This window comes from Sus scrofa, chromosome 5 (assembly GCF_054392235.1).
Source record: "Sus scrofa isolate SSC_HxYL_T2T_F1_AM1 chromosome 5, Sscrofa_HxYL_maternal_Yorkshire_Landrace_v2.0, whole genome shotgun sequence".
Classification (NCBI taxonomy): Eukaryota; Metazoa; Chordata; class Mammalia; order Artiodactyla; family Suidae; genus Sus; species Sus scrofa.
This window is the reverse complement of record NC_139387.1, coordinates 91,205,279-91,220,285: the sequence shown is the minus strand read 5'-3', so window position 1 is coordinate 91,220,285 and position 15,007 is coordinate 91,205,279. Positions and strand designations below refer to the sequence as shown.

The window sequence follows — 15,007 nt, the reverse complement described above, 5'->3', positions numbered from 1 at the left end:
CTACTGTGGCAGGGGTTCAATAACTGGCCTGGAAACTTCCACATGCCACAGGCACAGCCAAAAGAAAAGTATACTGCTCTGGAAAGGTTTCATGGAAGAGGCAGCACTTAAGCTATGTTTTTAAGAGTAAGTTTTTGCTACGTGAATAGGACACAGAAAGACATTTCCGACAAGCAGCAGCATGTTCAAGGTTGTCCAATCATATACAGCTAGCAAAGATGAAGTATAAGTTTTCAGAGTTTGAAAAAAAATGATTATGCCTTGAAATATGGGCAGCTGGGAGATGACGAAGAACTCTTGGTATTTCATGCCAAGGAATGTGGGTTTCATCCTACACATCAGAACTGTTCCTATAGTGCCCCTAAGGAGACTGCTCATGACTCAGCCCCAGTGGGAGAAAAAATAAAAACGGAAAGGAAATGACGGCTGACCGCCACCCTCCATCACTGATTTAACTAGAGGATCTCTACTTCTATTCTATGAAGTAAAGTTCTATTTTAATATTTCTTTGGACCAAAAATTCTGTTATAAAACAAAAAAAATTTTTTTAAGCTTGAACATGAGCCAATAAAAAATATTTACCAAGAAATTAAATAAGATTAGTATTTGGGAAAGTTCTCTCTGGTAACATTTTCAAGGATGGATTAAAGAAGTATGAGATGAGAATGTCCCTAGTGGCTCAGCAGGTTGGGGATCCGGTGTTGTCACTGCTGTGGCTCAGGTTCAATCCTTGGCCTGGGAACCTTCCTATGCAGCGGGTATGCGCCCTCCACAAAAAAGAAGTATGAGACCAGAAAGAAATAACAATACTTAGTCACAACAACTCATGCCAAAAAAAAAAAAAAAAAAAAAAAAAAGATTTAAATCTGGGTAGTGACAGCAGAAATATTCAAATCTTATTGATATCTACTTTGTGCCAAGCAGTCTGGAATGTGCTAGGTTCAGGTTAAAGAAAATAAACTCTAGAGTTATTTAAATAAAAAAGGGATTATGACTGATTAAAATGACAAGGTTAAGAAGAAAAAAGGGGAGTTCCGGTCGTGGCGCAGTGGTGAACGAATCCGACTAGGAACCATGACGTTGCGGGTTCGATCCCTGCCCTTACTCAGTGGGTTAAGGATCTGGCGTGGCCGTGAGCTGTGGTGTAGGTTGCAGACGTGGCTCGGATCCTGCGTTGCTGTGGCTCTGGCGTAGGCCGGCAGCTACAGCTCCAATTAGACCCCTAGCCTGGGAACCTCCATGTGCCGAGGGAGTGGCCCAAGAAATGGCAAAAAGACAAAAAAAAAAAAAAAGAAGAAGAAGAAAAAGTAATTAAGTTTGGTAACCAACTTGAATACATACATGTACAGAGAGTTGTGATTTAAACTTAGAATAAAATCATGGAGTTACCATCATGGATCAGCGGAAACAACCCGACTAGTACCCATGAGAGGATATTGGTTCAATCCCTGGCCTCGCTCAGTATGGTTAAGGATCTGGAGATGTGGTGCAGACCCAAGACACGGCTCGGATCTGGTGTTGCTGTGGCTGTGGTGTAGGCTGGCAACTACAGCTCTGATCCAACCCTAGGCCAGCAGCTCTGGCTTGGATCCAACCCCTAGTCTAGGAACCTCCATGTGCCACAGGTGCAGCCATAAAAAAACAAAAATAAATAAATAAACAGAACAAAATCATAAAATCCTCATCTTCAAACCAGGCCAAAAGACATATGTTAAGGAAGTGTAATCTAGACAAGGCAAAAAATTATAGCTATGACTGAACTTCAGGAGCAAAGCCCCCAGAATATTTACCAGAGGTTTATACAAAATCAGAGCCATTTTTGAATGCCATCATAAACAACAAACCTATATACTTGCTAGCTAACACATGGCCAACAAGTTTACTAACATTCCATAATCCCTAGATTAAGTATATAATGAGTTGCCCAATTTTGCTTATGGTTAGTCTTTACTATTTTATTAGTAGACTTTTAGAATAGGTTCAAAGTATTTAAGTGGATAAATTTCTCAAGCATCAGAAGTGTGCAAAGATGTGAATTTCCTGGTTTTTCATCGAGTCCTAAGCTAAAAGAAATGTAGTGCTACTTCCATGAATCTGGTTTTTAGCATAATTGCTTTCCTTGATAATGATTTTGGCAGGGGGAGAGCATGAGGGAGATGAAGAAAAGAATGAGGTGGGAACCCTTACATCCTTCAAAAGAGAATCCTATTTTCACTGCTATTCATGAGTTATTGCAATCTCTTTGATAAAGACTATAATTAATATTAAGTACACAAATAAACTCATTCAGAAAACTCCAAAAAAAGTCCTTCAGTGAGAAAATTGACCAAAACATCCTCTTTATCAAAAGAGCCTTCATACCTCATTGATTTATGATGCCTAATCCATTGAAGCATAGATCAAATGCTAATTACTATTTCCAAATAGGTGACTACAAGTTATAAAACTCATGCCTCCAACATCAGAAAGAACTGGTTATAACTTCAAGTATATTGCCAAACCATACATATTAGAAAACATTCTAAGAGAAGAATTGCACCGATTCTGAGAGAAGACTTGCATGAGCCTGTGGCTACTTAGTTAAAAAAAAAAAAAAAAAAAAGGTATCTAACTAAAACAAGAAGAATTAGAAAATATTCTCCAAGTATCTTTATGTGGGACAAAGTAAGTGCTTGCATTTACAGAAAGGAAAAAAAACAAAAATAAAAACCAACAATGGGGAATAGAAGAATTACCTGAGGGCAGCAAATTCAGACAAAAGGTCCCTACTCCTGGTGAAAGCAAGTAGTCAGTTGCCAAGGTTTCTTAGACTCCTCTGGTACTCATTTGGGTGATTATGAAATTCACAGCACACCAATCTCCACCACAGCCAGCAGGGATCGCTGCAGGGAATGGGTACACAGGGGACACAGAAGGGAGCAAGTTTAAGGGAAGGAAGAGGAAAGGAACGATATGATAAAAATATTCAGCTGTGATGCACTTTAAAGAAAAATACACTTGTATTTCACACTGGATTATCTAAAGGCAAATGCTGTTTAAATTCTAAGATAAATGAATCATTCATGATTTTCTTCATTCTCTGCACCACTCAAATCAATATATTTAAAAATCTATATTAAAAATATTAACAAAAATGAGATAGCTATGCTGTATAAAAGTTATACAAAGGCTGAACTTTACAATTCAACATTAAATGAAAACAATTAGGACAAGCACTCTGAAAGACAAGCAACCCACAAATTGTCAAAATTTTAACTGTCAAAAAGCCAAGTTAAAACTATAATCCTCATTTCATTTCATTTCATAGACAATACTAAAGAGTAAAGTTATCTATGAAAAATAACCCACAAACCAAAGTGATTCAACAATAAACTATATTATCTATATATTCAAAAGCAAATTGGAGACTATAATATCAGAAAAAAATTAAAATTTTTTTGGATATGAATCAGCTTTTTAATCCTGCCAGAAATGTATTCAAGTTTATGGATATATGCATTTACGTCCCAAGTATTCTATGAAGGCCAAAGTAGTATAAATTTATTTCTCCAGTTAGCTAAAAATGTTTCTGAACAAGTGCTATGTATCATACTTCTGTGCCAGATGCTGAAGATACAATGGTGAATAAGACAAGTATAGTCACTGCCCTCAGATTTCAAAGCCTATCAGGGTTATTCTGCCTTTAAAGAGATGACAGTCTATGGAACTAATAAACATGAAGCTTTTGTTTTAGTAGATAGACCATCGTAAAGGAAAACAATATGAAGCTATGACAGCAGTAGCAAAAAGAAGTCTGAGATTCCTCTCTTAATGATGCTTTTGGGTAGAAAAAGAGTACATTATATATATAGCTAAAATTAAGTATTAAAGGATAAACTAATATAGAGACTCAAATTTTATACACAGCATTCATTTTGGCTGGGAGAAGTCTCAATGAATTATCAAACAGCCCAAAAGTAAGTCTAATGCCTAGAAAAAAATCAAGCAAACAGGAGTTCCCATCATGGCTCAGCAGTAACAAAACTGACTAGTATCCAGGAGGAGACAGGTTCAATCCCTGACCTTGCTCAGTGGGTTAAGGGTCCGGCATTGCCGTGAGCTATGGTGTAGATCACAGATGTGGCTCAGATTCCTTAACTGTGTAGGCTGGCAGCTGCAGCTCTGACTGGACCCCTGGACTGAGAACTTTCATATGCTATGGGTACAGGCCTAAGAAGCAAAAAAAAAAAAAAAAAAAAAATCAAGCAAACAATAAATTACTATATCCTGAATCATATTTGCTCAGCTTTTAATTTTGTTTTAATCACTTGGTCTTGATATGTCAACTGCCCATATTTCACTCATGCAAACAGTCATAAAGTTAGAGGTTTTTGTTTTTGCTGTTTAGGGTTGCACCTGTGGCATATGGAGGTTCCCGGGCTAGGGGTCCAATCGGAGCTGTACCATTCTACACCACAGCCACGTCAGATCCAAGCTGCGTCTGCGACCTACACCACAGCTCACAGCAATGCCAGATCCTTAACCCAGTGAGCAAGGCCAGGGATTGAACCCACAACCTCATGATTCCTAGTCAGTTTCATTTCTGCTGTGCCATAAGGGGAACTCCTCTGTTTTTAACAGCTGTACCTGAGCCATACGGAAGTTCCCAGGCCAGGAGGTGAAAAAAAGCTGCGGCCTATGCCACAGCAACACCAGATCTGAGCCACATTGGCAACCTATGCTGCAGCCTATGGCAACAATGAATCCTTAACCCACTGAGCAAGGCCAAGGATCAAACCTGCATCCTCACAAGGACAACACTGGCTCCTTAACCTGTTGACCCACAACAAAACTCCCAAGAGCCGTCAAGTCTTTCTTTCACTTGTAACTTACATTCAATCTGAGGTAATATCAACCTGTAAACATCAATATTTAATAGAAATATTAAATTATTCATCCTAAGTAACATAATATACAGAATTTAAAACATATAACTGATAAGTGATCAACTTAACTATGAAATGCTTATTAGACTGGAAACTGCAGTATTAAAGCAAAGTGTAATATTGCAAAAAGCGATATTGTGAAACAATTACATAAGAAAAAGAACTGAATGGAGAAACTGTCCTTCCCCAGCTTTAAAAAACTGCTGAGTCAAAAGACTATTTTCCCAAGATTCAAAGGACTGAAAAGTCAAAGGATTCCCAAGTAATAAAAGAATCTCCTAAGGGGTACTGCAGCAGGATGATAAAACTCCATAAAAGAGTATAACAAATGCTGAAAACTAAGTGAAGGAAAGGCAAACTATTACGTGGGAACAACAGCCTGAAGAGGTATTTTAGAATAATCAAATTAAATAGGTACTGGATCAGTGACTTAACCACTCCATACTATTTGTTAAACTTTGGGAAAGTAGGAAAAACCTCAACCTTTTAAATACTTCCTTCTAGGAGACAGGAATAAATACCTTCTGATTCTAGGATGAGAGTACTAAAATATCCAATGGACCAAGCATCCAATCTCCCTTTCACTTGAAGTATTCAAATCAGTCTCCTGAAGGTAACTTTTGCAAGAATCAATATCTGGTTGTAGTTAGAAATTAATGCGAAATAAATGGATACCTGATCAATTTCAGACGCGTCTATATAGTGTATTTAACAGATAAAAAGAAAACTCCACCCCCTAAAATTCAATCAACAAGTCACTTTTCTGTAAATATCTATTGCATAAACCAAAGTATAACTGCACACACAAAGTCTGCTGTTGCCAGACTATAAGAGGTGAAATCTAAATTAGTTTACAAATAAAAGGGAACTCCACTTAGGTACTTAATAGGCATCCAAATCAATGCATCCAGAGACAAACTCCCAATATTCTTTCATAAGCCTGCTCCTCCTGAAGTCTTCTCCAATTTGGTTGGTTAACAGCAACTCTATCTTGTCAGGTGCTTATTGCAAAAAGTCATCCATGGGCATTCCCATCGTGGCTCAGTGGTTAATGAACCCAGCTAGCATCCAAGAGGATGTGGGTTTGATCCCTGGCCTCGCTCAGTGGGTTAAGAATCTGGAGTTGCCATAAGCTGTGGTGTAGGTCACAGACGCGGCTGGGACCTGGCGTTGCTGTGGCTGTGGTGTAAGCCTGCAGCTACAGCTCCGATTGGACTCCTAGCCTGGGAACCTCCATATGCCACAGGTGTGGCCCTAAAAAAAAAGACAAAAAAAGGTCATCCATGACTGTTCTCTTTCTCAATCAATAGTTATTTGTCAGCACATCCTGTAGCTCTGCCTTCAAAATACATCTAGAACCTGACTACGTATCTCAAAAACTCCACTTCATCCACTTAGCTCCAAGCCAATATTTTTTGCACCTGGGTAGTTAACACTCTTCCTTGGGCTCCTGCTTCTGCCCTTGTCCTCCTATTACTTATTTCCCCCTTGGCAGCAGAGTGATCAACGGCTCAAAGCCTTGCAGTGGATTCCACTCTCACTCAGAGTAAAAGCCAAAGTCACTAGAAGGTCCCACAACATCTGGCCCTTGTTTTCTCCTTGACCTCCTCTTCTACTCCCCTCACTCCTCACCCCCACTTCACCCGTGTTGGTAGCCTTGATATACTTCCCCCCAAAATGACATGTATGCTTCCGCTTCTGGATCTTTGCATGTGCTCCCACTTTCAGGTCTCTCGTATCACCTTCTCAATTAAGCCTCCTCCATCACTAGATTTAAAATTGCAAATTTCAGAGTTCCCTTGGTGGCTCAGCAGTAACAAACCCCATTAGTATCCATGAGAATGCAGGCGGGATCCCTGGCCTTGCTCAGTGTGTTGAAGGTTCTTGCACTGCCATGAGCTGTGGTGTAGGTTGCAAACATGGCTCGGATCTGGTGCTGTTGTAGCTGTGGCATAAGCCAGTAGTTATAGCTCAGATTTGACCCCTAGCCTGGGAACTTCCATATGCCACATGTGCAGCCCTAAAAAGACCAAAAATTAAAATAACATAAAAAATAAAATAAAACTGCAAATTTCATCCCCACTTCCTTGCACTTCCTATTCCCTTTCCCTGAAATTATCATTTGAGGAAATAATTTCTGACAGTCTAAATCTATGTTGCATTTCCTTTTTCTATTTTTATAGAGGTATAGTTGATTTACAATATCATATTTGCTTCAGGTGTACAGCACAGTGATTCCATTTCTTATATATACATATATTCTTTATTTTTTTTCTCTTACAGATTATTACAAAATATTGAATATAGTTTCCTATGCTATTATACAGTAGGTCCTTGTTGGTTAACTGTATTTCTTTCTTTCTTTCTTTCTTTTTTTTTTTTGCTTTTTAGGGCCTCACCTAAAATACTTAACGATCTCCCCAGGCCACCCTCCCTTTCTACTTGTTCCTTCCCCTTTGTTTAGGGAGCATGTCTTGTTGAGACTGACAAGTGTTTTTTCTTACCTAGATCCTTGGAGCTAGCCTGGATCCAGTCCCTTCCCAAGTTAGTTTCTCTAACCTTCCCATAAATTCTGCGGGATACTGATATTCTACATTATTTTTCTACTTGAGTTAATCAGAGACCCTCTGTATACTCTGTTTCCACCCCAGAAAATTGCTCCTGAACGCTGGACTCCAAACCAACTGATAGCCATGCATCTTTTAGTGATCATGTCCCTCTTCTGTCAGGAATTCTATATTAGCAGTCACCTCCTGGGATGAAGTTCAATTGCTATTTCCTTACCATAGCAAATGGGGCCCTCTGAAATCTAATTTAGTTCAGTACCTATTTAGATACCAAATAGAGCAGCAATCCTGGTTCAAAATAGTTCTCCTCACGACCATATCTATGCTGTACCACCCTTTGCCTTTGCTAATTGATCCACAGATAAACAGAACTGGGCCAGACAGATTCTCTCGCCCAGGAATCTGAAACTTGACAGGAAAAATCAGACTGGGAGGAGTTCACGCTGTGGCTGGCAGTTAAGGAATCTGATTAGCATCCATAAGGAAGCAGGTTTGATCCCTGGCCTTGCTCAGTGGGTTAAGGATCTGGTGGTGTAGGCTGCAGATGTGGCCCGGATCCCAAGTTGCTGTGGCTGTGGTGTAGGCCAACAGCTACAGCTTAGATTCGACCCCTAGCCTGGGAACCTCCACATACCTTGGGTGCAGCCCCAAAAAGCAACCCCCCCCACCGCAAAAAAAAAAAAAAAAAAACCAAAAATCAGACTGGGAGTTGTGAAAGACAGGAGCACCCTAAAGCAGTGGTTCTCAACCAGGAGTGATTTTGCTTCCAGGGGACATGTGGCAATGTCTGGAGACATTTTTTTCATTGTCAAGACTGTGGGGGTGCTATTGGCATCTAGTGGGTGGAGACCAGAGATGCTGCTAAACACCCTACAATGCACAGAGCAGCCCTTCAGAACCAAGAATTACCCTGTCCAAACGTCAATAGTGCTAATCAGAGCTATAGCTGCAGGCCTATGCCACAGCCACGCCAGATCCGAGCCACATCTGCAACCTACACCACAGCTCATGGCAACGCTAGATCCTTAACCCACTGAGTGAGGCCAGGGATTGAATCCACAACCTCATGGTAACTAGTTGATTCATTTCCACTGCGCCACAACAGGAACTCCCAAGAACGCTTCCAATGAGGTCCTAGGAGTTGGCTAGTTCCTGTTTCTGTGACCCACTTAAATAGCTTTCTTTTTTTTTTTTTTTTTTTGGCTTTTTGGCTTTTTGCTATTTCTTTGGGCCGCTCCCGTGGCATATGGAGGTTCCCAGGCTAGGGGTCGAATCAGAGCTGCAGCCACTGCCCTACGCCAGAGCCACAGCAACGTGGGATCAGAGCCGTGTCTACAACCCACACCACAGCCCACGGCAACGCCGGATCATTAACCCACTGAGCAAGGGCAGGGACCGAACCCGCAACCTCATGGTTCCTAGTCGGATTCGTCAACCACTGCGCCACGATGGGAACTCCCTTAAATAGCTTTCTATTACATATCCTTTTTTACCTAAGTTAAACAACCAGATTTCTGTTGTTTGCAGACAATATAATCTTAACTGGCACAGTACCCTATCATCTGACACACATATGTTTACTTTAAACCAGTTTCTCAACCTCAAAACTACTGACATGGAGGCCAAATAATTCTTCCTTGTGGGGGATGGTAGGATGTTTAGCAACATCCCTGGCCTCTACCCCCTCACCCCACCAGTTTATGAAAATCAGAAGAAAAGTTTCCAGACATTGCCAAATGTCCCCTGAGGGGTAATATCAGCCATGTTTGAGAACAAGTGCTTAAAAACTATACAAAAACTATACCCAGGTGTGGTGTATGTCTGCCAACTCCCTCTCCACAGTAAATCTTGTGTCCAAAGCTTAGTAGGCCTTGAGCCAAAGGAGGAGTGGGGTAGCATGTGTATCTGAATTTTCCTCACCCCCTTTCAGGTCCTGGCATAAATGTACCCCATCGTGGAGTTTCTATTTCACCCACTTCGCAATTGCTTGAGCACACGTGTACACACACCACAGTGACAGATAATGAGACCTTGACCTGAAGGTAGCTCCTGCTCTTTCTTATTTCCTTTCTTACAGTTTCTAACTTTTCTTTAGAGCTTTCTATTTCCTTGTGAAAGAATACTCTCCTAGGGAAGCCTCCAAAACAAATTCTGTGCCAATCATAGTATAAAAGATTAGGGTAAATTCTCCTTCAAAGGGTTTTTGTTTCACTTCTCTTAAAATATAATTACTCCAACCCCCTTTTCCACCACAGGGGTGCACACACACCCGCACACCTGCGTGTGCATGCGCAAGTACACACACACACTCATTCGCTCTCCCTCTTCAGTTTCAGATATGTCCCTAGTACACAAATTGCTTTTATTAACAATGCAAGAGATGGTTGGGATACAAACTAAACAACAATTAGGCAGAGAACAAGTATACAGACTTAGGACAATTCCCAAATAGTTGAATATTTCCTTAAAGCATTTGTTCATCTCTTAAAATAATTCCTCTTTCATACTTTTCCAATATACCAGTTTCTCAAGCCTCTGCATCTGAGTAGCAATGGTTTTAATCTTACAATTTCACTATACTTCAATCTCAAGGCTCAGAGTAAGCACTCTCTTTCTCCTGTTGGTTCCTAAATAGTATTCCTCAGTGGAAGACCCCTTTTATAAAGGTCATTTTCCTAGTCCTTCCTTTCCAAAAAGGACACAAAAGGCACCACATTTATCCAGTGATGCAATTCAATTGCCCATTATGTCCTAAAACCATAGGAAGACTAGTCACGTCCAGTATGTTATGCTACTGGTGGCTTATAGTCTTGCCTCAGTTTAAAAAAGTAGGAATGTGAGGAAGAATCCATTCCCTATTGTCATTTATGCATTTATTCAAATAGTTGCTGAGTGCCTAGACTCAGTATAGACTCAAAAAAAAAAAAAAAAAAATCCCTACCTTCATGGAGTTTACAAGTCAGTGGAGAAGACAAATAAAGTGCAAATAAATAAGCATATACTATGATAGATGAGGATGGGTGCTACAGAGAGAAAAGTATGTTCAAGTAAACCCTCTCTTACAACACTGCCATGAATTCCATTCGCTGGCCATATGAAATGTCTATTATTAGAAGGTAACATGTCCATAGTATTTCCGATTAAACTGTATTCCAGATGACTAGATCAGCACAGTGACATCTTCATTACCAGATAATCTGTAAAATTAAGCTTGACACTGGTAATTTCAAAAGTTCATTCCTGGGAGTTTCCTGGTGGCATGGCACATTAAGGATTCGGCTCTGTCACTGCAGAGGCCTGGGTTGCTGCTGTGGTGCAGGATAGATCCCTGGTCCAGGACCTTCCACATGCCACAGGTGCAGGCAAAAAAAAAAGTTCATTCCTATTCGAGTAACTATAAATTATCACAACACTCACCTTATTTCACCTATTGTCATCCTTTAAATTTATAACTATTTTTCTTAGGAAATGACAAGGGACAGCAGTAGCAATAAGATTAATATTTTAACCAGTAACATGAATTTAATACTCTTTAGTCACCTAACTTGAGGAAATTTTGAAATATGAAATAACTGAAAACTCAAGTGTTTCAAAAACTCATTCCAAAAAAAATCATTACTATTTACAAAACAGCTATTAGAAATCATACAGATTAAAAAGTAATCCTCAAGACTCAATTCTGAATGTGTCAATTCTGTTTTATGAAGTATGTCATTGCCTTTACTATATACATATATATATACACATATATATACTTTTTTTTTTCTTTTGCCACCGAGAATAGCCAGCAGCAATTTGACATGAGATCTCAGTTCCCAGACCACTAGACCACCAGGGAACTTACTACCGCTATTTTTTTTTTTTTTTTTTTGTCTTTTTTGCTGCATATAGAGGTTCTTAGGCTAAGGGTCGAATTAAAGCTGCAGCTGCTGGCCTACACCACAGCCACAGCAGCTTGGGATCCGAGCTGCATGCGACTTACACCACAGCTCACGGCAACACTGGATCCTTAACCCACTGAGCAAGGCCAGGGATGGAACCTGCATCTTCATGGATACTAGTCAGGTTCGTTAACCACTGAGCCACGCTGGGAACTCCACCCGTAATTTTTTTATGTGTGTCTTTTTTTTTTAGGGCCACACCCACAGTACATGGAGGTTCCCAGGCTGGGGGTCTAATCGGAGCTGTAGCTTCCAGCCTACACCAGAGCCACAGTAACATGGGATCCAAGCCAAGTCTGGGACCTACACCACAGCTCACTGGCGACGCCAGATCCTTAACCCACTGAGCAAGGCCAGGGATCAAACCGGCAACCTCATGGTTCCTAGTTGGATTTGTTAACTGCTGAGCCACTAGGGAACTCCTCCACCACTAGTAATTTTTAAGAGTCCTTCTCAACTGGGCTTCTTTAAGAGGATTAAACTCTAATGCCCTAAGGCACTCAATGTACTGAACAAACTTTTCTCTTATGCATGTAGAATGGAGCTAGCTATCATCCTTGAGAGAGTGAGAAAGTAAAAATTCAAACCATTTTCTGTAGGTCTGGATTTTCTTGCAGAACTGAGTACAATGAAGGCTGGAGGATATTTGGTAAGTCAGACCTTACTTAAATGATTAAAAAAATAAATATAAAATCTTCCAAAATGAGATAATTCATTATTGAATCATATGTACAATTTTAAAAGAAAGTTTCCAATTAGTGATATTAATAAATGTGTATTAAAAAAAAGAAATGTGTATCCATAAATGCTGCTATAATTTGTTACTTTAAAAACACTGTATCTTGAAGTTTCTGCTGTGGCACAGTGGGTTAAGAATCCGACTGCAGCTGCTAGGGGTGGCTGCAGCAGAGTTCCATCCCCAACCCAGCGCAAAGGATCCCACATTGCTGCAGCTGCACTGTAGGTTGCAGCTGCAGCTCAGATTCAATCCTTAGCCACAAACAAAAACAAAAACAAACTATATCTTATTCAATGTTCTAAGTGAGGAAAATATTTGCTGAATCACAGAAATGATGTTTTGTTCACCAATATATAACCTGTAGTATACAACTATTTGGAGAATCAAGAATTATCTTTATTTGAAAAACTTCTGGTTTCCAAGGGAGACAGTTCGGGGGGTGGGGGGATGCACTGGGGTTAGGGGATGGAAATCCTATAAAACTGGATTGTGATGATCATTGTACAACTATAAATGTAATAAATTCATTGAGTAATAAAAAAAAAGAATTGTTTTTACCTCGAAAGTGTATCATCACCCAAATGTTTTCCTAAAATCAGTTAAAAGTAATCATTAACAGACAAATAACAGAGAAAAGGGTTATAACCAACCACTTTGAATTCACTGTTAACAACTTGGAAACAAGATCCCACAGTGAGCCTGTGTCTGAAGACAAATATGGAGAAACCAGGAGCAGTAACAAACTGCCAGCATTACTGAGTCATGATTCTGACTAAAACGGCCTTATGAAACGGAAAGAATGACAAGTCTTGGGTTTATTACCACAGATGTTGACTCCCTGAATTTATGGGTTTCAGATAAAAATAAAGCAAAAAGCTGCTTTGCACGACGAATGATGTGGGGTTAAAACGACTCCAGAAAGAACCTGCCAGAGCGGCTAACTCTGGTTATTTACTTAAAACAAATCCTAACTGTTCAAATAGGCACACCCTCTAATGCAAGACTGGGAACGGCGAGATAGGGTGAATGCAGAACAATAACAAGGTTAACATTTCACTGAGCGGAGCCAAGCCTCAACCGTCAGAGTCCACACGGCGCCAGACGCCCTGGGTTAACGGAACCGCTCAGCTCCGAATGGAGGCGGACACGGGGTACCTGACCCTCTGCAGCCTCCGCGCAGGACCGCCCAGGAGGGGTCCTCCAGACGCCCCCAGGCGCCGCGCGGGGTATAATTGCAGCCTGCAGCCTGCTGCGCCGCCCGACACGCTCCTCCGCGAGCCGGCCGGGGGAGAGAACCAGTCCAAGGGCGAACCGGTCCAGAGGCCGACTCGTGAGGCCAGCCCTGGGCGCAGCAGCCGACGGGAGATCCCGGGCGGCGACCTCTGCCCCGACTGGACCGGGGAGCCCAAGGGTCGCCTCCCGCCCGACTGCCAGGTCCCCCCGCCCCCGAAGCCGCAGGTTGCCTCGGATACGGACGAGGGCGGAGGCGGACTGGCGCCCACGCCCGATGCTCGACTGACCTGGAGAGGTGCTTCAGGATCTGTTTCTTGATGAGCCCAGCCATGGTGCCGAGGCGGGAGGCTCCACACTCTCTCCCTGCTCCTCACTGCCTCCGCTCTTCGTGGCCGTCTCCTCTTTGCCCGGGTTAACCCGGCCGGAGGAGAGGTGCCTGAGCACTCACGCCTGGGACAGACCCGAGGCCCCGGCCGAGGCCACAGCCGCCACCGCTGCCGCCAAGGACCGGGAGCATCGCGCTCAGGCAGCCGCGGCCGCTGCCAGCGCCATCTTGGCTGCAGCATCACCTAAGAGACCTGGGGGAGGGCAGGGGCGGCGCGGGCTCGGGGCGTGGCTGCGTCGGCTCGGGGCGGGGAGGGGCGGAGCAACGCGGACTCCGGGCGGGCCCTGGAGGTTTACTGCCCCGCCTCCCCGTCTGGGACTCAGGCTGGACTAGTCATCCTGCCCCTAAGCTTTTGCATCCTCCTCCTCCCAATTCCAAGACTTTCTTGGGTTTTAGACCACCCTCACCATTCTCGTCTCCATCACTGAGTCCTTCATCCACATCTTACGTCTCTTTTTCATTTCTTCACAATTTGCCCCACAAACTGCTCTACACGCTTAGCTTTTTTTTTTCCCCACCCGCTCTGCTTTCTCCCGGCTAAATGCTACCAAGTGATATTTTCTCTAGAAATTCTATGGGAAATGAAAACTGATAACATGTCTTTAAATACAGCCCAGGACCTGGGAATTAGAAAGCCTAAATTCAAGTCCTAGCTCGAGTATTTTCTAGCTGTGTTAGCCTGGAGAAAATAATTCACTTACTCGTAGCTCAGTTTAATCATCTATACAATAGGTTAGTAATATCAGCCTTACCCAACTCACCAGGTTGTAGTATCTAAAGAAATGAGGATGTAAAATTTCACTTGAAAATTTCTATGTAAAGGAAGGAAATTGTTGAAATAGCAGGGAAAACTATTACAGCTCTGCACCTTTACCACACCAAGCCCCAAACCAACATTTTGGAGAGATGAAAATGACCACCCAGTGATGTTTAAAAGAGGGGGGAAAATTATACTACCTCTGAGGGAGGTTATCAGAAAAATGTGTGGGTGGGTGTGTAGGGATAATTTACACATGATCTAACAACCATGAAGAGGGGATAATTTACACATGGTCCAACAACTGAGCGCTTTTCAAGTAAAGTGAAGAAGATATATGTGGGTTGACTGTTTACTCACTTAACATTTATCATGCACTGTAAGTGAGGCACTATTCAAATAACTAAGGTAGTCTAAACAAAAACAAACAAACAAAAAAACTGTTCCTGCTCTCAGAGGA

At 41.8% G+C, this 15,007-nt stretch overlaps 1 protein-coding gene across 2 annotated transcripts in view; it reads right to left on the bottom strand.

Annotated features, from left to right (window-relative positions):
* BLTP3B (bridge-like lipid transfer protein family member 3B) overlaps positions 1–13,976 on the bottom strand; it is a 103,012-nt gene extending 89,036 nt beyond the window's left edge. The window contains exons 1-2 of one of the 2 annotated variants that reach the window (XM_005664214.4): positions 13,693–13,976; positions 2,736–2,882 (exon numbers count right to left, since the gene is read on the bottom strand). Coding sequence is in view for 1 of the 2 variants with exons in the window: in XM_003126693.6 (XP_003126741.3) it covers positions 13,693–13,736 (44 nt within the window). In the remaining variant the exon portion in view is untranslated. The remainder of the gene's footprint in view (positions 1–2,735; positions 2,883–13,692) is intronic. The other variant, XM_003126693.6, reaches the window with a different exon arrangement.
* Positions 13,977–15,007: the final 1,031 nt, after the last annotated feature.